This window comes from Rhincodon typus, chromosome 8 (assembly GCF_021869965.1).
Source record: "Rhincodon typus isolate 14 chromosome 8, sRhiTyp1.1, whole genome shotgun sequence".
NCBI classification, from domain to species: Eukaryota; Metazoa; Chordata; class Chondrichthyes; order Orectolobiformes; family Rhincodontidae; genus Rhincodon; species Rhincodon typus.
The window spans coordinates 23,863,815-23,888,296 of record NC_063339.1 but is presented as its reverse complement, the minus strand read 5'-3'; the positions used below and the strand labels follow the sequence as shown (position 1 = coordinate 23,888,296).

General features: G+C 40.6%; 1 protein-coding gene across 1 annotated transcript in view; it reads left to right on the top strand.

Moving 5' to 3' along the window:
- ubr7 (ubiquitin protein ligase E3 component n-recognin 7) overlaps nt 1-24,482 on the top strand; it is a 32,769-nt gene that overhangs the window by 241 nt on the left and 8,046 nt on the right. The window contains exons 2-8 of the mRNA XM_020528891.2: nt 2,569-2,702; nt 3,544-3,604; nt 5,537-5,632; nt 5,728-5,781; nt 13,245-13,350; nt 14,692-14,885; nt 18,948-19,115. Of these exons, the coding sequence (XP_020384480.1) occupies nt 2,569-2,702; nt 3,544-3,604; nt 5,537-5,632; nt 5,728-5,781; nt 13,245-13,350; nt 14,692-14,885; nt 18,948-19,115 (813 nt within the window). The remainder of the gene's footprint in view (nt 1-2,568; nt 2,703-3,543; nt 3,605-5,536; nt 5,633-5,727; nt 5,782-13,244; nt 13,351-14,691; nt 14,886-18,947; nt 19,116-24,482) is intronic.

The window sequence follows — 24,482 nt, the reverse complement described above, 5'->3', positions numbered from 1 at the left end:
ACCGGTGATTTTGGGGGGTGTTGGAATGTGTTCTTTGTCTGTGCGGAGCTCCTTGGAATCGTGCAATTTCCTCCCGCCCCCTCCCCATCCCAGTCCGACCCCCGGGCTCGGGTCGAGGTCTTGAACCGGGGAATCTTGATTCACAGCTGGAAAGGGGCGTGCATGGTATAAAGAAATATTTGTAACTGTATGTCCTTGTGTATATGTGCGCGGTTATCATCTGATTTCACTCCTCCTCTTTTTCCCCCCCCCCAACTCCCAAAAGAAATCATAAACCCACAACAGGGCAGGAGCCATCCGATTCCAACTGACTCTGCAGATGGAAAATTAGCATCTTTTATGGAAGAACAAGATTTTTAAAAAATACCCGTGGTTTGAGGGTGCAATGTTGATAGTTGCTGCAGATTGATGGGTCCCTATAGATTTAGCAACAACAACAGCCGTGTTAATTACATCTCAATATCAGCCCTCCCGCCCCCCTTCCATCTGGCGCCTTTTTCATGTCATATGTTTCAGCCTTTGTGATTGGCCAGAGCGCAGAAGATTGGTTACAATTTGGAATGTTGATACTTATCCAGGGGCGGGGCCAGGGACTGGTGGAGGATGGGGATCTGTCTGTCGTGGTGGCACGGGGTGGGAGGTCGTTGGGCATCTGATCTGTGGGAGTCTGGGGCGGGCTTGTGAAGTCTGCACCTCCTGGATTCAGGGAGCCTGTTCAGCGCTCCATCTGCTTTGTACGATCCGACACTGCGAATCAGAAGTCCCTGAGCAGCCGCAGGCTGAGAGTTGGGCTGCCACCGTCCCTACAGAACTCGTGGAGACGCGGACGCTGTCCATAGATGTTGCAATGACTGAGCTGCTGCTTCATCTACTAACTGGGCAGTGTGTCAACAGCTAACGTTAAAGTGATGGAGAGTGCCTCAGGAATGTAGCGAAGCAAAATCTGAGACTAACCACGTAAGGAAGTGCCATGGCAAAAGCTGAATAGGTTGGGCAAAGAGGTCATTTTGAAGTGGCACCTTGAAAGGATGGAGAAGATGTAGAGATTCAAGGAGAATGTTCCATAGCCTATAATATTGAGGACAATGCTTTCAGCCCCTTATGGTGGAGTGATGAAAATCCGGGAGGTCAGAGTTAAACATACAGAGATATCGTGGAGGGTTTTTGGATTATGGAGAGGAGTGAGGTCAAGGATAGACTTGAAAATAAGATTGAATTATTTAAAATCAAGTCATTGCTTGATTGGGAGTCAGTGCAGTTCATCGAGCACAGGGTTGGATGTATGGGGTTGGTGCAAGTTTGGTCAGCGCAACAGATGTTTGTGTGAGCTCTAGTTTGAGTGTGCAATATGAGGAACCAGTCAGGATGTGTAGGGTCACACTTCTATGTTCAAGTTATTTCTGTTTGTTGTGTGCAACAATGTTTCTTTCAGCTGAAGGTATGAAAGAAAGAAATCTCTTCAGTTTCTATTGTGCCTGGCATTTTTCCTTTTTAAGGTGGTTAACACTTCCTTTCAAGTTAGGATCTGGCCCTCCGGTGTGCTTCATTATTTGTGGGAGGTCTTGCACGAAATCATTTTTGAAAGCCATTAGGTTGTTGAATTCTGGTGTAGATAACCCATTTCATTTTGTACAACTCTTCGTTGGCACTGGATGACTGTTAATCCAGAGACCAAGGTAATGTTCTGGTAACACGAGTTCAAATCCCACCATGGCGGGTCGTAGAATTTGAATTCAATAATAGTCTGGAATTAAGAGTTTGATGACCATGTAATGGTTGCTAATTGTCAGGAAAAATAACCCATCTGGTTCACTCATTTCCTTTGGCTGGCATGTTGGCTCGGTGGTTAGCACTGCTGCCTCACAGCACCAGGGACTCTGGTTCAATTCCAGCCTCGGGTGACTGTGTGTGGAGTGTGCATGTTCTCCCTGTACCTGTGTGGGTTTCCTCCAAAGTCCAAAGGTGTGCAGGTTAGGTCGATTGGCGATATTAAATTGTCCAGTGTCCAGGGATGTGTAGGTTGGGTGGATTAGCCATGGGATATGCAGAGCTATGGGGATAGGGTAGAGGGGTGAGTCTGAGTGGGATGCTGTTTGGAGAGTTGGTGCAGACTTGCTGGGCCAAATCGCATGTTTCTACAGTTTAGGGATTCTAGATTAGAACTCGGGAAGCTTCTGACTTTGAGATATTTTCCATTCAAGTATTCAAAGATGTCATTACACACTTTTGGGGCAGGTGGGACTTGAAACCTGGCTTCAGAGGTTGGGACACTAATCCTGCACCACAAGAACTCTTAGCTCCTGACTTAGATACTTAATTTGCGCTTAGTCAATTTAGAAACATCTTGTCCAAAGTCAAAACTGTAATCCCTCCTCACTGCCCCATATTAATCTAGAATGTATTTCAGTAGGTGGTATAACAGTACTGTAAGCTCATTTTCACTCCCTGCGCAGTTCATTTAATTCTGCTGTTAACCTCTTGTGGATTTGTTCTATATCAGTTGTTGCAAGATGTTGCAGCTGCACTTCGTAATCTCTTCCATTCTAACTGTTGCTGTTTTCCTTACAGGGCTATGTGAAGAGACAGGCATTGTATGCTTGTAATACTTGTACACCAAAGGGAGGACAGCCTGCTGGCATTTGTCTAGCCTGTAGCTACAAGTGTCATGAAGGCCATGAGTTGTTTGAATTGTACACTAAAAGGTACAACGTTGCTCTCCATCACACTTCAAGCTGAGAGTTAAGGCACTAAATTGGACAGTGAAGGGAAATCCAGAACAATTGTATAATGCATCAAGGCAGTGACATAAGTGAGCACAGCCTCAGGGTTGTGAGGATATGAAGTAGTGGAAGGCTGGTTAAGGTCAGGATACTGGGCTTTTACTCACAACATTGGATAAGAGTGGCATTTTCAAACTGCAATCTGTACCACATGCACCTGCCAAGCTCTGGTAACCTGCCCATGAATTTTTACTGAATGTATTTCCATTTGTGCTTATTTATGGCACTGCAAGTTGGAAACTCTGTTCCTGGTGCTATTGCCTAATTGGCAAATAAATCTGCAAACAGGATTTGACCAAGGACCCATGAAATAAACAGAAACTTTAATTTCAAACTTTATATGTGCCCCTGTGAAGCTCCTTGTGGTACTTGTGTGCTGTATCCCACTGAGCCGTCTCTAACGGATGGTGTGCTGGAAGGGTGAAATCAAATAGTGGAACGTTTGGGTGTTGAAGGCCCACCTACAACATGAGATGAAATCTGTTGCAGGTACCAATGCAAAAACATTTGCTTAAATAAGAATTCCTGGTTTTGTTTTACAGCAGTAGGAAACAATGGTATTTTTAATATTCTGTAAGAATTAATGAAACACTAGCTATAATTAAGTAATACTTAATACCTGTTTGATATTAGATTGTCAAAGAATGTAATGTTTAAAAGAAAAGATTTTAAACAGTGTCATTGTTAAGTTATTTTAAAAGAAAAAAATCCTGGTGTTGCAGGGTAATTTCCCATCACTAAAATGTGCCAACTTGTATTCTAGAAACTTTCGTTGTGATTGTGGGAACAGCAAATTTAACAATCTGCAGTGCAAGTTTTTCTCGGTAAGTTTTTCTTGCTGTGGTCATTAACCAGTTTTAATTGGAGTCCATTTTCCATGTGCATTTAATGGCAATACCATAGGTGCTGTCTTCACAGAATCACAGAAACCCTACAGAGTGGAAACAGGCCATTCAGCCCAACGTGTCCACACTGACCCTCCGAAGAACATTTCACCCAGACCCATTATCCTATCCCTGCATTTCCCATGTCTAACCCACCTAACCTAAACATCCCTGGACACTATGGGGAATTTAGCATGGCCAATCCACCTAACCCGCACATCTTTGGACTGTGGGAGGAAACCATCTTGAAGCTTATCTGTAGGCAGTAAGAAACATGAGTGAATCTAGTGTTTTAATGTATATGTTGAGATCTTGTGGTTAGCTTTTAATGTGAGCTGCGTGCTCCACCCACCAATGCGCCAAGCCGTACTCGTGTACTTTTCCATGCTAGTTGTAAGTACTAGTTTTTGGCTGCGTCTACCCACTCCTGTAACAATTCTTTTGGGCCAAGCAGAAATGCTGGAGATATGAACCAAAAAACAGAAAATGTTCAAAACACTTAGCAGGTCAAGCAACATCTATGGAAAGTGAAGCAAAGTTAATGCTTCAGGTCTGTGTGTACTTTCATCAAAACCAGTTTCTCATGTTATAATTGTCCTTTAGTGATTGACTACATCAGCAAAAGAGGATCCAGTTCCGAAAATCCTAGATCTCTGCACCTTCGTAAAGGATCCAGTTCCTGAAAGTTAACATTACAATTGCATGCATTAAATCACTAGCTTAGAATAAGAACAATCGATCAAAAAGCATAAGGTAGAGGCCAAATTCCAAATGTAATTGGAAGCTAAAGGTTAAAGATATTATCTAACATAAATAAAGATCATTTTGGAAATTGGTTAGCTTTATAATTAACATTGATAACAGAATGGTCCTGCAGTTGCACACGGTAATGATTGTAGAATCAAATCTAAATGGAAGCATAAAGAGACCACCATAATTCAATAATGCTGGGGGTGGGGGGTTGTGTGCGTTTGTGATGGAGGAGGAGCGTCCTGGTCATGCTCAGCCTTGAAATAACCCTCTGCTATAAAGACAAACATACAAAATTGAAAGGCTAGAAAGACTTGTTGCACATCAAGATTGTCTTGAGTCTTTACAGTGGCTGGAGTATCAGGACTAGATGCTGCTTATCCATCTCCTCCTTCCACCGCTTTGTGTTCTCTTAAGAGAAGCAAATCCAAGAAGAAAAACCTTGAGTTGTGGGGGATGACAGGAGGTGGAAAGGAAAATTCCCCTACAATTCCTTGGATGGGGACAGCAGCTCTGCTGCTACTCTGTTGCACAGTGAAGGAATTGAGTAAGATGTTCCTTTCTGCATTGGAGGTGCTAGACCTGTGAGTCCAAGAACTCACTGCTGATCAATGTGTTTTGGGAGAGGGCGATAATGGAAAAGGTAAAGAAACAAGGTGGGAGTGATGGAGAGCTAGAAGAATGACAAGTTAGAAGAATCTGAATGATAATGTGAGCCCAGGGAGAGGGTCTGACACAGGCATCATTCAATGTTGTGGCTTTTGGCATGTTAATTTCATTTTGGGCTTTTTCTTTCTTCAATCTAGAGTATTGCATTTTGTAAATACACTGTATACCAGGGTATACAATATGCTGCTGTAGAGGGTGAATCGACGATTCATCAATCTTTTTTTTTCTATTGTGCTTTTTCCAGTTGCATTTTCTCAAAGCTATTTCATTGCTGGACTGTTTCATATTCTTGCTTTTATTTATTATCACAGTGAGCCTGACAACCATCAGAAAATGTCATGTGAGATACAAAAAGTGTTTGACTTTTATCTTAATGGAGTGATAGTTGAGTTTAGTGCCTGCCATTATGTCAGCAGCTGATTTTCTCTGTTTGTTCTTTGTTGTTGTTAACAGGAAAAAGACAAAGCAAATTATGGCAATAAATATAATGATAATTTCTTTGGACTGTACTGTATCTGTAAGAGGCCTTACCCAGATCCTGAGGATGAGGTAAGATATTCAGATTCTGGTCTTGGTAGTGTTGCATAGTTTTGATAATAAAGCCAGCTGAGTGTTTTATGGCGCCTGTATTCTTATTTCTCTAGACACCTGATGAAATGATTCAATGTGTTGTGTGTGAAGACTGGTTTCATGGAAGGGTAAGGCAACTTCATATAAATATATACAGTGGAAATCCATCATAATTAATATGATTCATTGTACCTCAAATTAGTCTTGGACATATGAATGTTTGTGGTTCCCAAAGGAGGTGAATCTTCCTTTTTACTGGTTTAAAAATTTGAGAAAGTAGGTTTTTTTTTAAAATTAACATGGTCTTGCAAAAAAGGGCTTTTGCTTTTTTGACCTCAATATTAATGTTATAATGGATTTACACTTTTTTAAATTTTAAAATGCCTAATTACCTATTGTTTTGGAACCACTGAGGTTTGTAGAACATAGCTGATCATTTTTCAGTCCAAAAGCAATTCCACTGACCTTTTCCCTGTCACCTTTTATCACTTGCTTCTAATATTTTTTCACATTTCCTTTTAAAAAGATGCAATAGAGTCTGTACTTTAACCATGGCTTGTGGCAAACATTTCATATTCCACCAGCGGTTCACTGCAGGGGGTGGGGGGGCTGATGATACTAAAAATAGTTGGGAGGGCACGTTATGTGGACACAAGAAATCTGCAAGGGGATATTGATAGGCAAAAACTAGGCAGATGGAGTTTAATATAGGAAATTGCGTGTGTGTGTGAAGAATTGAAAAGCAGGATGTTAAACAGCGAGCGACTCCAATGAAGTACAGTGCAGAAGGATCTGGATGCTCTTATGCATGAAACATAAAAGGTTAGCATGTAGATGCAACAAGCAGTTAGAAGGCAAATGGATTTTTTTTGTCTTTCTGGTTTGGGAAGTTGGAGTTTAAAAATAATTGAAGTTTTGTTCCAACTGTGCAGTACACTGGTGAGGCCGCATCTGGAATATTGTGTATAGTTTTGATTTTCTGTATTTCAGAAAGGATATACTGGCATAGGAATCAGTCCATAGAGATTCACTAAGCTGGTTCCTGGGCTGAGGGGATTGACTCCAAGATGGCTAAACACAGGTCTTTATGCCTTAGAGCTCAGAAGAATGAGGTGTGATCTCATTGAAACGTAACAAGATTTCTCGGGGTAAGACGTTTCTGTTAGTGGGGAAGCTTTGAACAAAGGACATAGGTACAGAATATGGGGCCACTCATTTAAAACTGAGATGTGAAGGAATTTCTTGAGGTTAGTGGAAGTCTTGAATTTTCTATCCCACGGCATTGTGGCGGCTAGATCATCAAAAGTATTTAAAGAGGAGGGTGATAGATGAGGAGTTGAGGGCCATGTGGAAACAGGACTTGAGGCTTGAGGCAGTTCATTCATGATTTGATTAAACGGAGCATGAGCTTGATAGGATGAATGGCCAACTGCTCCAATTTCTTCTGTTCCTTCTACTGAAATGTTTACGTTGTCACTTAGTGCTCTCTCAGTCTAACCAGTCCATATCTCTTTATTTCTATTTACCTTTACATCTCTATACTGGACTGTTACTCCACTCTTTTTCCCTTGATGTTTTAAAACTATTATTTATACCAATTTCTTCATACTGACCACCACCACCACCCACTTCTGTTTCTGAAGACCTTCTAACTGCCCTTTTTATCCTTTACCCTCTGGGATATTACAGTTCAGATGGAGGTTATTCTACTGGCACAGTTCTTGCGTAAACCACTGTCCAATGAAATTGAATCCGTCTTTCCTGTAGCACTCCCTCAGTCACATGTTCCCTTTCTTCATGTACTTAACACTGCGCCAGTTTGCATACAATTTGAGTAATAATACAGATGTAGATCGATTAAAGTTCTGTCCTTTTTTTAAATTTAGTTCATGGGTGCCTGGTGCTCTCCTACTGGACCTTTTTTTTTTGGTCTTTTTTCACATGGTGTTGGCCCCAATATGGACTGCAACTATGTTTCCTCTTCATCAAGTTAAATTCTTTCCTTCTCATTTTCAGATAGCATCTTATTCCAAAGTGCCATGGTCTATCTGAATTGTCTGGCTTTATCCTTCTCGTCCACAGAGTACTGGTGGGTGGGATCACTTATTGCGATCCTTGTTCTCCAGCTCACCTTGGGTTCCCCTTGCTTTGTACCTGATCGGTCACACTATCCTTGTCTCATGGAGAAGTACAGAATGAGACATGTTCAAACCCTGGAGCAAACTATCCAGATGCTGTTCTGTTGCCTTTCAATGACAATATAGCACACTCCTAGTTCAGTGGCTATAAATAATAGAGATTCAAGACCAATCTGTAGGTGCATTCATTCAGGATAGTGTCACCGACCGCAAACTTGAACGTTCTGCAGTTAGACACTCTGCCATTTCTTAGTCTGGATTATTTATATGTATTTCTTAGTTTCTGATTTCTGTTTTCCTTTTCTTACCCTTGCTGGCCTGGGGCACTAAAACACTGGACAATAATGTACTGCTGGAAACTTAAATGAGCCACCAAAAGAACTGGAGGCAAAAAGCAGCATTCTCACTCTCTCAAAATCCTGTCTTTTTCATTCTAGGTTTACAAATTTACTCCATTTGCCACCACTGTCTGTGCACCAGCACTGTGTGTGCTTGAGTTATTTTGCTGCACCCTTTCAGACATGTCCAGATCAGACAGCACTTGGACTCTGATCTTCTGCCCCAGAGGGAGGGACACCACCACTGTACCACAAGACCCAAAACAAGTTGCAAATACTTTGTTTCATGATTATTTTCTAATCAACCTGTTCGGATATGTTGTTATTACGCAGTTGGTGCAGGTAGGACTTAAAACCGGGCCTCTGGCTCAGAGGTAGAGAGACTACGACTTTGCTGCAAGACCTGAGGCAAGTTGCAAATAGTCTGTTCCCTGCTGACAGTAATTGGCTTCTATTTAGAGGATTCTTAAAGTTAATTGGCAACAACAGGCAGTTTCCATTCGCTTGCTTAGTTCATTTTTAATTTTTCAAATCCTACATTAAAGTTAAAATGTTCACCCACTGCTTGTCAAAGTTCCCATTTTCACCAAATTCCCAATTTTCACATTCTGTTTATAATGCACTGCACTTCCATCCACAGTTTGCAGCTGATTAAAATGCTTTTTGAAGTTTAATAATTTGCACGTAAGCACCCACAAACGGCGATGTGATAATGACAACATAATCTGTTTGTTGTTTTTTTTTGTTGGTGATTTTGATTGTGCATGTTTATCACACAGAGGTTTAATTCAAAAGGTTTAAATTCAAAGTAAGGATTCCGGTTTAATTCAAAGTAAAAACCGAAAGAACTGCGGATGCTGTAAATCAGGAACAAAGACAAAAGTTGCTGGAAAAGCTCATCATGTCTGGCAGCATCTGTGAAGAAAAAAATCAGAGTTAACGTTTCAGGTCCAGTGACCCTTCCTCAGAAGTGTCAGAAATCAGTTAACTCTGATTTTTTTTCTTAGATGCCGCCAGACCTGCTGAGCTTTTCCAGCAACTTCTGTCTTTGTTCCTGATTTAAAGTTTAATTCTCTGTCCTCATAGAGTGGGGCTGTGAGATATTCTGAAAGATACAGGCCCTTGGCTTAATGTCTTAACCAAAAGATGGTTCTTCAGTACTGCATCAGAGTGGTATTTTGGGTTTTTGGTTTTTGTCTCTCAAGTGGAACTTGAACCCTTGACTTTCCAACTCAGAAAGAGTGATACCATTGGCTGACTGTAAGCTGCCTTGTTGAAGACGGTACATGTTGGACATGCAGTCTAACAATACAGCGGCAGTTGGAGAGTAAACATTTGGGTATCAGCAGCAGACATGCAGAAGCTAACTTCAAGATAATGTCAGGAAGGGGCAGTAAATGAGGGACAGGCCCTTTTGTGACTTAAGATGTAATGAAGTGGTGGGAAGGAATGTTATTGCTAAAAGTAGCCTGGCTGTGTTGGAGTATGTAAGGATGGAATTAAAGAAGGAGAACAGAGAATGGTGGTCCAATTACTCGAAAGGCTGAGAAGAAAATGCCTGTTCTCTGGCAATATTGATATATTGCAGTTAAGCTGCTAAATGTGGCACAGTCAAGATAAATGTCATAGAGCCGGGTTGCTAACTTGCTTGCCGAGCTGGCTTGTTTTCATTCAGACACTTCGTCACCATGCTAGGTAACATCATCAGTGAGGCCTATGATGGAGCGATGTTGTTCTACTCCGCTCAGAAGTTATACTGTCCGGTCCGTTATGGTAAGTACTGTCACTTCTGGTTTTGTTCCGTATGGGTTTGTATACATCCAGGACAAAAACTGGAAATGACAGTACTCACCATAACGCACCGGACAGTATAAATTCTGAGCGGAGTAGAACAACATCGCTCCATCAGAGACCTCACTGATGATGTTGCCTAGCATGGTGACGAACTGTCTGAACGAAAACAAGCCAGCTCGATGAGCAAGTCAACAACTTTGCTCGCAACCCAAGCTACAGATCTTTGCTAAAACTTTAAATAAATGTCATAGAGATATTTGTTCCTCACACACTCATCAATATTATCAGTAGGGAGGGATGAGCATCATGTGCAGCATTAACAAAGAGATCTGTCTGTTTCTGTGCTGTAAATTCTGTGTAACTATGTTTTATGTAAGACTCTTTACAGACATTTTATTGTGCCAAACTGCGCACTTGTGCCTGGCTTAATTGCATTAAAGTCTGTTGAACTAATTGAATGGCTTAAATCTGTGGGTTCAATCCGTCCTTTTGGAATATGACTTGTTCTGTAAGAGTTAACCTAAAAATTTATGTTTTTAGAAAGCTTAATAGTGCTTTAACACCACTTGATTAGCAAAGTGATTGGCGATTGGCTCAATGATAGCCATTTGGCTGTATATGAATGTGAATGGATATGAGTTTAAAGGTTTATGGGTGGAAAACTATTCTTCATTGAAAAATCATTAAATCTTTAGTAAAACTCAATTTTTATTCAAGCAAAACTAATCATGTAAGCAAATAGATTAATTTATTCAAACTCCAATACACTAATTTCTTGTCAATGTTAGCCATCAATGCAAAACCGGTTACAATTTTGCATTTGGAAATAGTGGTCAGAATAATGTGGGCACCTTAAATGGATAATGAGAACATTGTCAATAAAAAATTTAGGAATTGGCAGGCATTTTGATAATTATGTTGCATCAGTTTTATACTAAAGAGGTCACAATGCTAGAATGTTGGATCAAGGACAACAATTCAGCAAAATTAACATCAAAATAACAACAATAACCAAAACTGGGGCATGAAAGAGCGCAAATTCCCAAGATCTGATGCTTTCACTACCACGATTTCAAAGGAAATAGATGAGGGCATTCCAGTTACAGCATCTGCAGTTTTCAAAAGTTTCATTGATTGTGGAATTGTTTCTCTACATTTAGAAAATTTCTGTGTTACTTCAGTATTTCGGAAATTGCAGACTGAAACCAGACATTTATAGACTGACTAGCTTAACATCTGTTGAAAGTTACTGAACAGTAATTTAAAAATAGATTGGCCGAACACTGAAAACTTGCAGCTAATCAGAGGGGGAAAACCAGTGTGAATTTGTATGTCATGCTTGACGAACTTGATTGAAGTTCCGAAGATGTGACTAAACTAGTATACTAGGATGTTGTCACTATGTCCGTTTACTTAAAATGGACTTTTTGAAGGCATTTCATGAAAGCCTTTGCTTTAGCTGCTGGGTAAAGTTGAAGGCAAATTATTGATTTGGTTAGAACATTGGATAAGTGTCAGGGAATTGAGTCCTGGATAATAGGTATTTGAACTTGCAAAGAGCAGTGAATAGATTGTAAATGTGCAAAGCTGTGAGAAATACATTTCAATGTAGGCAAATGTGAGGTCAGCCACCTTGCACCCAAAAAGGACAGAATGAGGTTTTTTTTTAAATGATGGAAAGCTAGAAACAAAGGAATTTTAAAGAGTCCCGTGGGTCCAGGCACTGAGTTATTAAAATGTCATGAACAGGTACAGAACAATTAGGAAGGGTATTGGAAACAGTCATAAGAATACTAGGACGTGAGAGAGAGAACTGTCTGCAGTTCTAGATATCAGACCTTGGGATGGAATATATTGATCTTGGGGAGTGCGTGCAGCATTGATTTACGAGAATACCATGTACGACAAGGTATAAATTCTCAATGAGATTACAGAAACTAGGGTTGCATAATCTGAATTTGGAGGATGAGTCATGGTTTGATTCAAGTTTTCAGTCAATTAAAGGAAAACAGAAGGAGTTGACAAAGAACTATCTATTGGTGCTAGCTGGGAGATACTGACTAGGAAACATAGTCGTAAAAAAGTTTCTTTTTTTTTAGGATTGACGTTGGGAAAGACTTTGCCACACTTCAGATGAGGCTTGGAAGTCTTTTCTATAAACAGTAATTGATGCAGGATTAATTGTTAGTTTTAAATCTGACGTTTTTGTTGAGCAATATGTGGGTAAAGGCAGATATACAGAATTAGGTGTAGATGAGTTACGATCTCTCTTTAAAAATTGGAAGAAGCTCGATGGCATGCTCCTGTTTCTATTGTAAATGGTACTGGTGATCGATGGAGAATGGGAGACAGATAATCTTTTGAAGTTCATCCTTTGTCCTGAATTGCCACATAAATGAGTCCAGGTAGTTTTTTTTTTTGTTAAATTGTCCAGTCCTCTTTGCTTTTTACAGCTGGCACATTCTTAATTTTAAACTGTTTTATGCTGATCTGTTCCAATCACCCTATAATCATTTACAGGTTGATAGTTTTAGGAGCAGTTTTTCAGAACTGAGATCACTGCACACAAGATGGTTAGAACATTCTGAAGGCCCTATTGCCCTCTCTGTCCGAATTTCTTATCTGGACCAAAAAAAAACTGTTACAACTGCCTTCTTTCCCATTTGATGAAAGTGCAGTGAAGCAGATGATCTGTGCTGCTTAGCTGACATTCTCATTATTCACTTGAGACCCACTGTACACAAGGACAGCACTTTCTGTGCTGTAGAATCTTTCAATGCACAAACCAGTTAACCTATCATACCTATGGCCGCCCTAAGTGGAAAAATATTTAATTGTCCTTGGCCAATGCTCTGCATTTTTTTTTCTTTCGTAACTGTACATCCAATTCTTTTTTCTTGTTTTGAAATGTCAAAAACTCTCCTTTAAGGTTACTATTGAATCTGCTTCCAACAACTTTTAAGCTGTGGGCTGTTTAACATTGATTATATTCTGTAAATAGTTAGGTGCATGAATCCTGCAATGGTTTTAATTTTAAGCTGCTGTTTACTTTTGAGTTTTGTTTACCATCATCTCTTGACTGGCATTGGCACAGGTTTGGCACTTGCATCAGGATCTCCTGTTAAGACAGACTGACTGAAATGGCTTTAGGACCATAGTAACGGGTACCAAAGCATATTCCTATCCGCTTCTCTCGACTGTTTGTTAAAGTGTCTGCTACTTAATTGGTAACAATGCATAGTTCACCTTCTATTCCTGCCATGATCACAGTTTTAAATGATTAAGTGCTAATCAACTTATGACCAATGATGTGATTTTTAGCATCTTGGTGCCACTCTGCCAGATAATGAGGAGTATCAGGAAATGGTCTGTCGGAGCTGTATGAAGAGATGTTCGTTTCTTTGGGCCTATGCAACACATGTGGCAGGTAGGAAGTATCTTGGTTCACCTTCAGTTGAGGGTATTATCTGTATTGAACAATGCTAAGTTTTAGTAAAATCACTAGTTATCAGCAGCTGGTTGAATGTAGCAGTCAACCCCTTCACTGTTCAGCAATGTTAAGCCTGCTGAACCACTACGTCAGACCCAGCTCTGCTGTGTAATGTTAACTGCTTTTAAAATGAACAAATACAGAGGAGCCACATTTCCACCTTGTATGCTTTTGGTCTGTTTTCACTGACCTTGGTAAAACATGTTAGTTCGGGTTCAGTGTAACTCAGGTACTAAAATAAACACACACAAGTCTAGAGAACACAGCAGAACTATGGAGAGAGAAACAGTTTAAATGTTTCACAAGGACCTTTCGTCAAAACCAAGCTCATTAGAACAGATGAGCCCATGACCGTCTAAGCTGCCTAACCTTCAAGTCAGGTAGATGAGCTAATGTCCAAATGTCTGACTTGCTGTCTGAACTTTTTATCTTCTGTGGGGGTAGTGGCTAACCAGGCAAAATCTGTCACTTGTATAAATCTGACTGCAAGCCATCATAGCAGTAAATATTTCCCACCTTCAAGATTAACAAAAAAAACCTTTCCCTACCAACCTTACACCTACATTTGATGAGGGGAAAGCCACCATCATTGTGTAAGCGAATGTTATTTTAGATTGGCTTTGGTCCATTTGAAAGCCAAACTGTGATTGCATGTTGCCGGGACTGGAGATTATCCCCCTCTTAAGAAGATTGCTTAGCTTTGACTGATTTTCGATTTTAAAGTCATCTATTTTTTTTTTGGTTTTGTGTGTGTGTTTTTAATCCTGTACTAAAACAGCTCCAGATGTTTTCGTTGAATGACAAAATGCCAAACTCTGTTCTAAACAAGAATTGTAATGGACTTGAAATGTGAACTCTTGCTTTTCAACAAGAAACACTCTTGTTTGTCCTCTCCCCAGGTGCTGCAGCACATTTTGCTCCTTTTTGAAGTATCAAACCACAATTTTGTAGTGTTCATGATTACACCTTGCATTTATTGAAGACTGGCATTACTTGGATGGGTCATTGTGTTGCGTTGTCAATAGATAATATTGGTGGGTGGAATTGAACATTGGATGGGGTGAGGGGGGAAGAGTAAAGCAAACTGTTTTGTTATCTTTTATGGCTATTTTAGCTTGATTGATAAGGACGAATATGAATGGGAGGTAGCCTATCCAGAGGTGTTAAAGTACCCTGCTGACATTCATCACAGTGGGGTTTGGAGTAGGGGAATAGGTGGACGTAGGGGAAGAGTCTGATATCTGGTTATTAAAGCTTGGTTTTGTATGCTTCTCCCAGTGACCAAAGCATCAGACGTTGGTAACAGTGGATCACTGACCAAAGTGGAAGATGGCACTGTTGATGTGCGCTCGATACAGGAAAATGGCGATGTACATAATCAGAATGCAATGACTTTTGAAACAAAATGTGACGAAACTGCAGCCAAACACAATGAGCCCTCCACAAGCTATAAAGTAGAAGAGAAGCCTGAGGTGACATTGATTTTTCACTAAAATATACTCTGTTTACTCTGGGTGAACCAAGTTGACCTTCCATCTTCCTCTAATTGAAGATTGAATCAGTGTCTGTGTGCATGGTTTACAAAAATTCACAACTTGAGCTTCATGTTATTGGAACGCTTTCTCCCATGAAATAAGCCAGGGTTGAGTGCTTTATTTTCAAGTGAATTTTAACGAGAGACATTCACAGCACAGGAGACCCTTCAGTCCATTGAGTATGTGTTGGCTGTCAGAATGACCTAGCCATTAGTCTCCTCTTCTAATTCTTTCTAATAACCCATACAAATCATTGGTTAGGCTGCATTTAGAATATTGCATCTAATTTTCAGCAATTTGCATTTACTGTAATCTAGGGATAAACTGCTTTTGTTCTAAAGGGAGATTAGAGAACTTTCATTGGAACAAAGCAAGTTTTTAAAAAAAAAATAAAGAAAGTATTTCTGAAGAAGGGTCTAGGCCTGAAAAGTCAGCTTTCCTGCTTCTCTGATGCTGCTTGGCCTGCTGTGTTCATCCAGCTCTACACCTTGTTATCTTAAAAAAAAGAGTAGAAATGACTTGGAAAGTTGAGAAATTTTGATAAGGCAAATAGAGGGAAACTACATGTGGGTGTATATATACACTCATTAATTGGCACCTACATTTTCAATAGTGAGGTGTGAAGTGGTGTGCTTTGTTAGGAAGAACAAGAAGGCCACTTACTGCTTTGTTAATGAGTCTAAATGCCACAGGAGTAAAAGAGTAAAAGGCACAGTTTAACCTGCCTATATTACAAAAGGATTCCAATTACAAAATAGATTGACGATTTCCAGAAAGATAGAATTGGAAAGCAGAAAAGACATTGATAAACTTGTAGTCTAAACTAATAATTGTACATTTTGGAGTTCTGCAAATCTGTGAATTGTTCTGATCTCTCTCTGATTTAAACAAAATATATATACAGGCCACGGAATACAAGTTAAATTACAAGAATAATTTCCGTTCCAAGATTATCTGTGAAGATGGAACAAGTTGCGATTTGTTTATCTCTCTTGGAGAAGGACAAGGGTTGTTCATTTTTAAATGATGATGCTTGCTGGGATAGACATAAAGAATTTCCACTTGTAGAAGATGTAATAATGGGACCAAAATGGCTAATAAATCCAAAATGGAAGTCTCTACAGCAAAGAACAGTTGAGGTGAAAAGCACTGATACATTTATAAAGAAGCTAGACACACCTTGAGGAGAAAGCATTGTTGATGGGCTTGGAAGGAGACTTGTGTTTTTTTTTAAAAAGTTCATTCTGGGGGTGTGGGCATCAGTGGGCAGGCCAGCATTTATTACCCATCCCTAATTACCCCCAGGGCAGTTAAGAGAGAACCACATTGCTGCTGCAGGTTTGGAGTCACATGTACTCCAGACCAGGTGAGGATGACAGATTTTCTTCCCTGGAGGACATTAGTGAACCAGATGAGTTTTTTTCTGACAATCAACAATGGTTTCATGGTCATCATGAATCAATAAAATCTGAAATTAAAGTGCCATGGTGGGATTTGAACCCATGTTCCTTGAATATTATCTGTGTCTCCGGATTAATAGTCTAACAACAATGCTACTAGGTGATTGATAGTGAATAGTTTAGCTGCTTCCTTATTTTTAAAAACACCAGATTTTATTGAATTTAAGTTTCATCAAATGAAAGTGGGATTTGAACCCATGTCCGTTAAGGTGGGGTATTGGATTACTAGCCTGGTGATATTACCACGAGGCCACTCTAAGGTCTTCCCTCCATGTGGATCATAAATGCTGGTATTAACCAGTATGGCTGAATGGCCTGTGTGCTGTGACATGATGTACTCTGATTTTTGCTTTTGATCTACTTCACTGCCTGGTGTAATAAAAGCCCTTGAGTATTGCCAAAGTGTAGTACTAGTGTAAAGCCAAGAAGACCAGGCGCTGCCACATGAATCTTCCATTAAACATTTTGGAGCATTATAAAGCAAGTGAAGGACTCTGCCCTGAGCTATGCTGTAAATCAAACACAGCAGTTTCTTTTATATGGTGCATTTCTAGCAGTGTTGATCTTTTGTGTTTTAACTCTTCAGTCCAATTATCAAAACTCCAGCTGTCATTCAAATGCTTCTTTTCAGTTACAATTACCCTCCGGCTTTTGTAATTCACTTACTTTGGCTGACCTGTGATTAAATCACTGTGACTGTGTAATCTTTGAAGGACTGTATGGAGTTTACAAGTCATCTGATCTGGTTATAGACATCCCAATAATTCAAAAGTTCATGTGAAGTTACTTGGGTTTCCGTTCCATGGTTTGGCTAATCAGTCTGAACCCTTAGCAGGCAGTCAGTTACTTTGACCCCCATTGCAGTGTTTTTAAAAAGTTACTAGAATGCTGTAGTTTTGAGTGTGCTCTTTCGACTGAGATGTTTGACATCTGAAGTTGTTTTAATATAAACATAACTTACCATCTCAGAGACTGGTAATTTTTAAGTAGAAATTCAAATCCAGTTATTAACCAAAAAGGCCATGCAATGAGTTTGGTGAGACCAAGCAGAGACTCGGACTGTTTTGTATAGCAGCTGCACTCTGTACATGACAAACAACACCTTCTGGTCGCAAACCATTTTAACTCCCTGGGTGACCTGTCCATCCTGGGCCGCCTCCAGTGTCACAATGACACCACCCAAAAACTGGAGGAGCAGCACATCATATTCTGCCTCAGGAGCCTACAGCCCGATTGGCCTAAACATGAATTTCACCAGTTTTAAAATCTCCCCGCCCCCATCCTCATCCCATGACCATCCCTGCCTCCTTGACCTGACACAACCTGACCATCTTCTCTCCCACCTATCCGCTCCTCCTACCTCACTGACCAATCCCCACCACTCCCTACCTGCACTCACCTATCGCCTTCCTACCAACCTTCCCCAGCCCCACCCCTCCTCTCTTTGTTTGTTTCTGAGCTCCTTCCCCCTCCCCATTTCTGAAGGGTCCTGGCCTGCTGTGTTCCTCCAGCTCCACACTGTTATCTCTGACTCCAGCATCTGCAGTTCTTGCTATTTCTTGCAATGAGTTTGTTTTAAGGGAAAAAAAGTCTACTGACATAATTTAAACAAGAAACAAATGCATCCCTTGTAAGTACTTTACGCTTTGAACCAACATCCCAAACAGAACACTCCCTGTTCTACTTTCAATTTCAACCACAAATCCTTTTTTACCCACTACAGCTTCCTGAGGGGTATTCCAATCTGGAACCAAACCAAGGTGTGACACAGTTCCCAGGAATTCACTCTAACTCTCAATCTGGTAATTGCTTCCAAAATGTTTTCTCCTTGAGAAACTCACTGTCAATTTCATCCATTACCTTCGCTAGGCAGATCTTAATTTTCTTGAATCGACACATTTCTTTCAGAGCATGGGCCATGCTTATAGTCCTTGCATAGAGTCAGAACTCTGTGCCTGATTTCTGTTTGTCTAGAACACCTGGCAAACTAAGCTTGTCTTCTCTAAACAGCCACACTGCCTTACAAACTGTTATAACATCTCTGCTGATTTCATCATCAAGAACCTTCTACTCCATGTGCCCAATGGGACGCAGCCTGTTTCTAAATAAAATGCAAATCACTTGTGTTTAAACTGCTCCTTTTTGGATCCAAAAGTGGCCTTCCTTAATTTGTAAACTATCTGTAAACCTTTCTTTTGGAACTCCTAAAATTGCATGAATAATTTAACCCCAATTTTACACCTTCACTTCAAACCATCTCTTCAGTTGCCTAGGAACCTGCCTCCTTGAGATACTGATAGGTGCCATTACACTCCGAGGTGTAAATATTTCAGCAACACGAGGACTTCTCACTTTATTCTGCAACTCCAGGTCTATTTATTAGGCTATCCCGACCACACACACTCTCATCTGTCTCAAAAATAACACAAAAACTTCCAGATTCCAAAGCTAAAATGTTATAAAGCAGAAGTTACAATCCTAAAACATATCCTGTCAAATGGATACACTAGTAAGAAGGTTGTTCCATTTTGTATCCCAGGGAGCCAGTGGTGATGATGCTGGTTGCAGCGTGAAGGAGGAGGATGTTCCAGAGAATACAGGTTGCAAACTACAGCAGGTGAAGAAAAAAGGTGAATTGCAGCGAGACTGTGCCACCTACTGGCCTCATAACTGGCGTAACAAGCTGTGTACCTGCCAGTCCTGCATGGTATGTTTGTCTTCTCCCGTGACTTTTCTTTCTCCCCTGCCTTTTTTTAAAAAATAGTTTTGATTCGAATTATGCTTGTTTAATTTGTGTTGGAATTTTTTCTTTTAGTATACGAACAGTTTTGGTTAAACCAGTACCACAAATCTATCTTGTAACATATTTGAAACCAGTAATGTCCGAGATAGATAAGAGACATTCTGCATAATTAATTGCATGAAATTGCGGCTAATCAGCATTCAGTCTGCACTGTTCTTCCACTGGAATCTCTCGTGTACAGATGCTATTTCTTCCAACAGCTTCAGTTTATTCAAGATAGTAGGAACTGCAGATGCTGGAGAATCTGAGATAACAAGATCTGAAAATCTGATTTCTGATGAAGGGTCTAGGCCCGAAACGTCAGCCTTCCTGCTCCCATGATGCTGCTTGGCCTGCTGTGTTCATCCAGCTCTACACCTTGTTATCTCAGCTTCAGTTTATTGTTGTTTCCAGCACTTGCAATTTTGCGTTTTCTATTTTGAAACCAAGAACGGACCATCAGTCACAATCTAACTTGGACAGAGAGCCATTCTGCAAACACAGTGTAGCTGCTTATATATCTAAAGTTGTTAGAATGTCCACAATGAGAGGTCGTAGGATATCTCTACAAAACAAGATCTACTTAAGTACAATTTGATGTTTATTTCCAAGACATCATTACAGAGGTTCCCCCAGTTTGTGAACGCCTGATTTTAAAAATGAGTTTAGGAACAGACTCAAGGTGAAGCAGTCTGGGATCAGGGTCCTCCCACTCTGTAAGGAGTGTTGGGAGGAAACAGTGACATCACAGGAAGACTGGCGTGTTCGAAGTAGAGTAAAACTGGAGTAGAGGCTCCAAGGGAGAGAGCTGATTGGTAAGTAGTGGGTAAGATCAGGTAAACATTTACAACTATTATGGCTTGTGGTTTGCAAGGTCCTTTTGTGGTTTATAGTTTCTCAGAGTTGTAATTTTCAGTAACAAGGAACAGGAGAGAAGGGCCCTAGAGAAATCGATATTATTTGATATTCAACCTCTTCCAAAAGGTTTAATGTAATGGGGTAAGTGATGGCAGGAGAGCTCAAAGCTGAGTTTGCTTCTCTGTGGGAAGCCGGGCATATTTCCAGTGCCTGGACCTGGAATTGTACAGGAAGTGTCTCCAGCCACAGCTCCTGAAAGCCCCTGGGTTTCGGAACTGGAGTGGCAGCTGGGGACACTGGAGCGTCCACAAAGCTGAGCGAATTGTGGATCGAACGGAGAGGGAGGTGGTCACACTGCAGGCTAAGACTCCACAAGCAGAGAGGGAATGAATGAGCCCCCAGGGAGAGAAGGAGGACTAGGCAGGTAGTGTGGGAACACCCTGTGGCCATTCCCTGAAAAAAGGGATAGACCGCTTTGGATACTGTTGAGGGCAATGACCTCTCTGGAGGGGAGGAGAGCATCAGTCAATTTCGTGGCAATATGGTTGGCTCAGCTGCACAAGGGAAGAGCAAAAAGTATGGCAATCCAATAGACATAAAGGATTCAATGATAAGAGAAATAGATAGGCATCTCTGTGGCCAAAAAGAGTCACGAGGAAGGTATGTTGCCTTGATAGTGCTAGGGTCAAGGATGTCTCCGAATGGCTACAGGACATCCTGGAGGGGCAGATTGAACAGCCAGTGGTTGTGTTATGTATTCATAACAATGACATTGTTTTTACAAATAAAAAGGGATGTGATCCTAAAAGGAGAACACGGGAAGTTAGGAAGCAAGCTGAAAAGTAGGACCTCCAAGGTAGAGATCTCGGGATTATTACCAGTGCCACGTGCTCATCAGAGTAGAAATAGCAGGATATATCCGATGAACGCATGGCTAAAAAGATGGTGTGACCCAGAGGGTTTCCATTTCCTAGAGCATTGGGAGCAGTTCTAGGGGAGGTGGGACCAGAACAAACTGGATGAGCCAGCACTGATGCCTGGGGGAGTATTTGCAAGAGTCTTTAAACTAAAGTGGCAGGAAGATGGTAACCTATGCAAGGAATCAGAGGAAGGGGAATTAAAGACAAAAACAAAAGACAGAAAGGATGTAAGAGAAGTGAGAGGCAGAGAAATCATACGTCAGAATCAAACAAGTTTCTGTTTTTAAAAAAAAAAAGGTGGGAATGGGACAAGGAACATGTTGGGTGGTGGAGAGGGTGGAAAGTAAGCCTTAAGGCTTTGCACACAAATGCACAGAGCATTTGAAACAAAGTGGATGATTATACCCATTTATATCTATTTGCATGATTAATGTATTTGGAATCATGGAGACATTACTGGGGTGTGATAGGAATGGAACATACATGGATATTCAATGCTTAGGAAGGACAGACAAAAAAGGAAAGTTGGTGGAGTTACATTACTAGTTAAAGAGGATATCAACACAATATTGAGGAAAGATGTTAGTTCTGATGATGGGTGGGTAGAAATACTACGGGCAAAAAAACATTAGTGGTGTGGTATATAGAAATTAGTAACTGTAATGCTGATGTTGGGACTGGCATTAACAGGAAATCAGATGTATGTGGTAAAAGAGCATCTGTAATTATGGGTGACTTTAACCTGCATATAGATTGGTATTGTGACTAATTTGATTCACCCATAGAGAATGTTCCTGGAGTGTATACAAGATGATTTTCTGGACCAATATGTTGAGGAACCAACTAGAGACCTGGCAATCTTAGACTGGGTATTATGCAATAAGAAAGGAGTTATTGTAGTTGTGAGAGACCCCTTTGGGGATGAGTGACCATAATATTTTAGAATTCTTCAAGATGGAGCTGATTCTGAGACTAGGTTCCTGAATCTTAAGGGAAACTACAGTGATATGAGTTGTGAGTTGGCTATGATGGATTGGGCAATATTACTGAAAAGAATGACCGTGGATAGCCAATGGAAAACATTCAAAGAGTGGAATGGCTGAATGACAAGAATTGTTTATCCCTGTCAGGTGCAAGATTGCTAATAGAACAGTGCCCAAACCATAGCTTATGAGGGAAATTAGCAAGGAAAAAAAACAATAGACCTGACGATTGGGAACAGTCTAGAACTCAGCAAAGGAGGACCAAGGGATTGATTTAAGAAGGGGGGAAAATAGAGTAAGCTTGTGGGGAATATTAGAACTGACTAAAAATTTCTATCAGTATGTAAAAAGAAAAAGATTGGTGAAAAACAATGTAAGTCCCTTACAGTCAGAAGAGAAACTTTTAATGGGGAACAAAGAAATGGCTGATGAATTTAATTCATGTTTTACTTCTGTCATCTCCAAAGGAGAGCATGAATAATGTACCAGAAGTAATAGGGAACACCGGATTTAGTGAGGGAGGAACTGAAGCATATCTGTATTAGTAGAGAAATAGTGTTGGAAAAGTTGATGGGATTGAAGGTGGATAAATCCTCGGTCTAATAATCTGCATCTGAGAGCATTTAAGGAAGTGGGCCTAGAAATAATTGGTGATGATCTTCCAAGAATCTTTAGTTTCTAGAGCAATTCCTACAGATTTGGAGGGTAGCTAATATAACCCAACTATTTATAAAAGGAAGTAGAGACAAAACAGGGATTTATAGACCAGTGAGTCTGCCGGCAGTAGTGGGGAAGATGCCAGAGTCCATTATCCAGAATTTTACAGCAGAGTGCTCAGAAACAATGGTGGAATCGGACACAGTCAGCATGGATTTATAAAAGAAAAATCATGCTTGATAAATCTCCTGGAATTCTTCAAGGATGTAACGAGTAGGGTTGATAGGGGGAGCCAGTGGATGGAGTTTATTTGGACTTTCAGAAGGCTTTTGACAAAGCCCCATGTAAGAGATTAATGTGTAAAATTAAAGCACATGGGATCGGGGGTACTTCGATGTATTTCAATGGAAAGAAAGATGGTTAGCAGATAGGAAATGAGAATAGGAATAAATGGGTCTTTTTCTGATTGGTGGGCGGGTGCTGCAGGGATCGACACTGGGACGCCATCAATTCACAATAATAATAAATGGTTTAGATGAGAGAACTAAAAGCTGGGTGTAAGGGTAAGCTGTGAGGAGGATGTAGAGATATTGCAGTGTGATTTGGACAGGCTGAGTGGGTGGGGAAAATGCAGTATAATGTGGATAAATGAGAGGTTATCCACTTTGGCAGCAAGAACAGGAAAGCAAATTATTATTTGAATGGCTGTAAATTGAGAAAGGGGAATGTTCAACAAAACCTGGGTGTCCTCATGCACCAGTCACTGAAAGTAAGCACACAGGTGACAAACTGTATGTTGACCTTCATAATGAGAGGTATTGAGTAAAGGAACAAAGATGTCTTCCTGCAATCATACAGAGCATTGTTGAGGCTACACCTGGATTACTGTGTGCTGTTTTTGTCTCCTTATCTACAGGAGATGCTCTTACTATTAGAGGGAGTGCAGCGAAGTTCACCATATTGAGTTGTGGAATAGCAGCACTATTGATGAGCAGAGTTTGAGTTTGGTTGTATTCACACTGAGTTTGGTTGTAGGCTTGTATTCACTGCAGTTTGGAAGAATGAGGGGGGGGATCTTATAGATTTCTCTAAAATTTTAACAGAACTAGACTAAAGGATGTTCCTGATGGCAGGGGGAGTCCAGAACCAGGGGTCATAGTTTAAGTATAAGGGATAAACCTTTAGGACTGAGATGTGGAGAAACTTCTTCATCCAGAGATTAGTGAACCTGTGGAATTCACTACCACAAAGTGGTTGAGGCCAAAACATTGTTTTCAAGGAGGTGGATATGGCTCTTGTGGCTAAAGGCATCGAGGGATACGGGGGAGGGTGGGATTAGAGTATCGAGCTCAATGATCAGACACCACATTGAATGGTGGAACAGGCTCAAGGGGTTGAAAGGCCTATTGTTCTTATCCTCTGTTTCTACGAATGTGATCTGATACAGGGATGTAATTTTAAAGACCTGACACATGAATGTTTCCTGTATTTATGAACAGCTTTTTTATATTGTCCTGCATTGTGATCTGACTTGCTTACAAATTGACTTGCAAATGGAACCTGTATGCAACCCAGGGACTGTCTGTACATATACTTCCTAACTCTTTGTCTGGGAATGTTGGTATAAAGCTGATTTTTGGGAAGGGAAAGGGAAATTGTGGTGTTAACCCCCCCCCGTTTTTTTTTTGAAAGTAGCATAACTAATGTTTGTGCTTGGATTCCTGACAACTGTCACATTCTTGTAGTGTACACACAATACCAGCGTACACTGATAGGAATGCTTACAAGTACAAGAAATAGTTCTGAAAGAACATGGTTAGTCTTCATCCGAAAAGACTGGTGACAGCCTGTGCTTCTTTGACACAGGAGTGAAA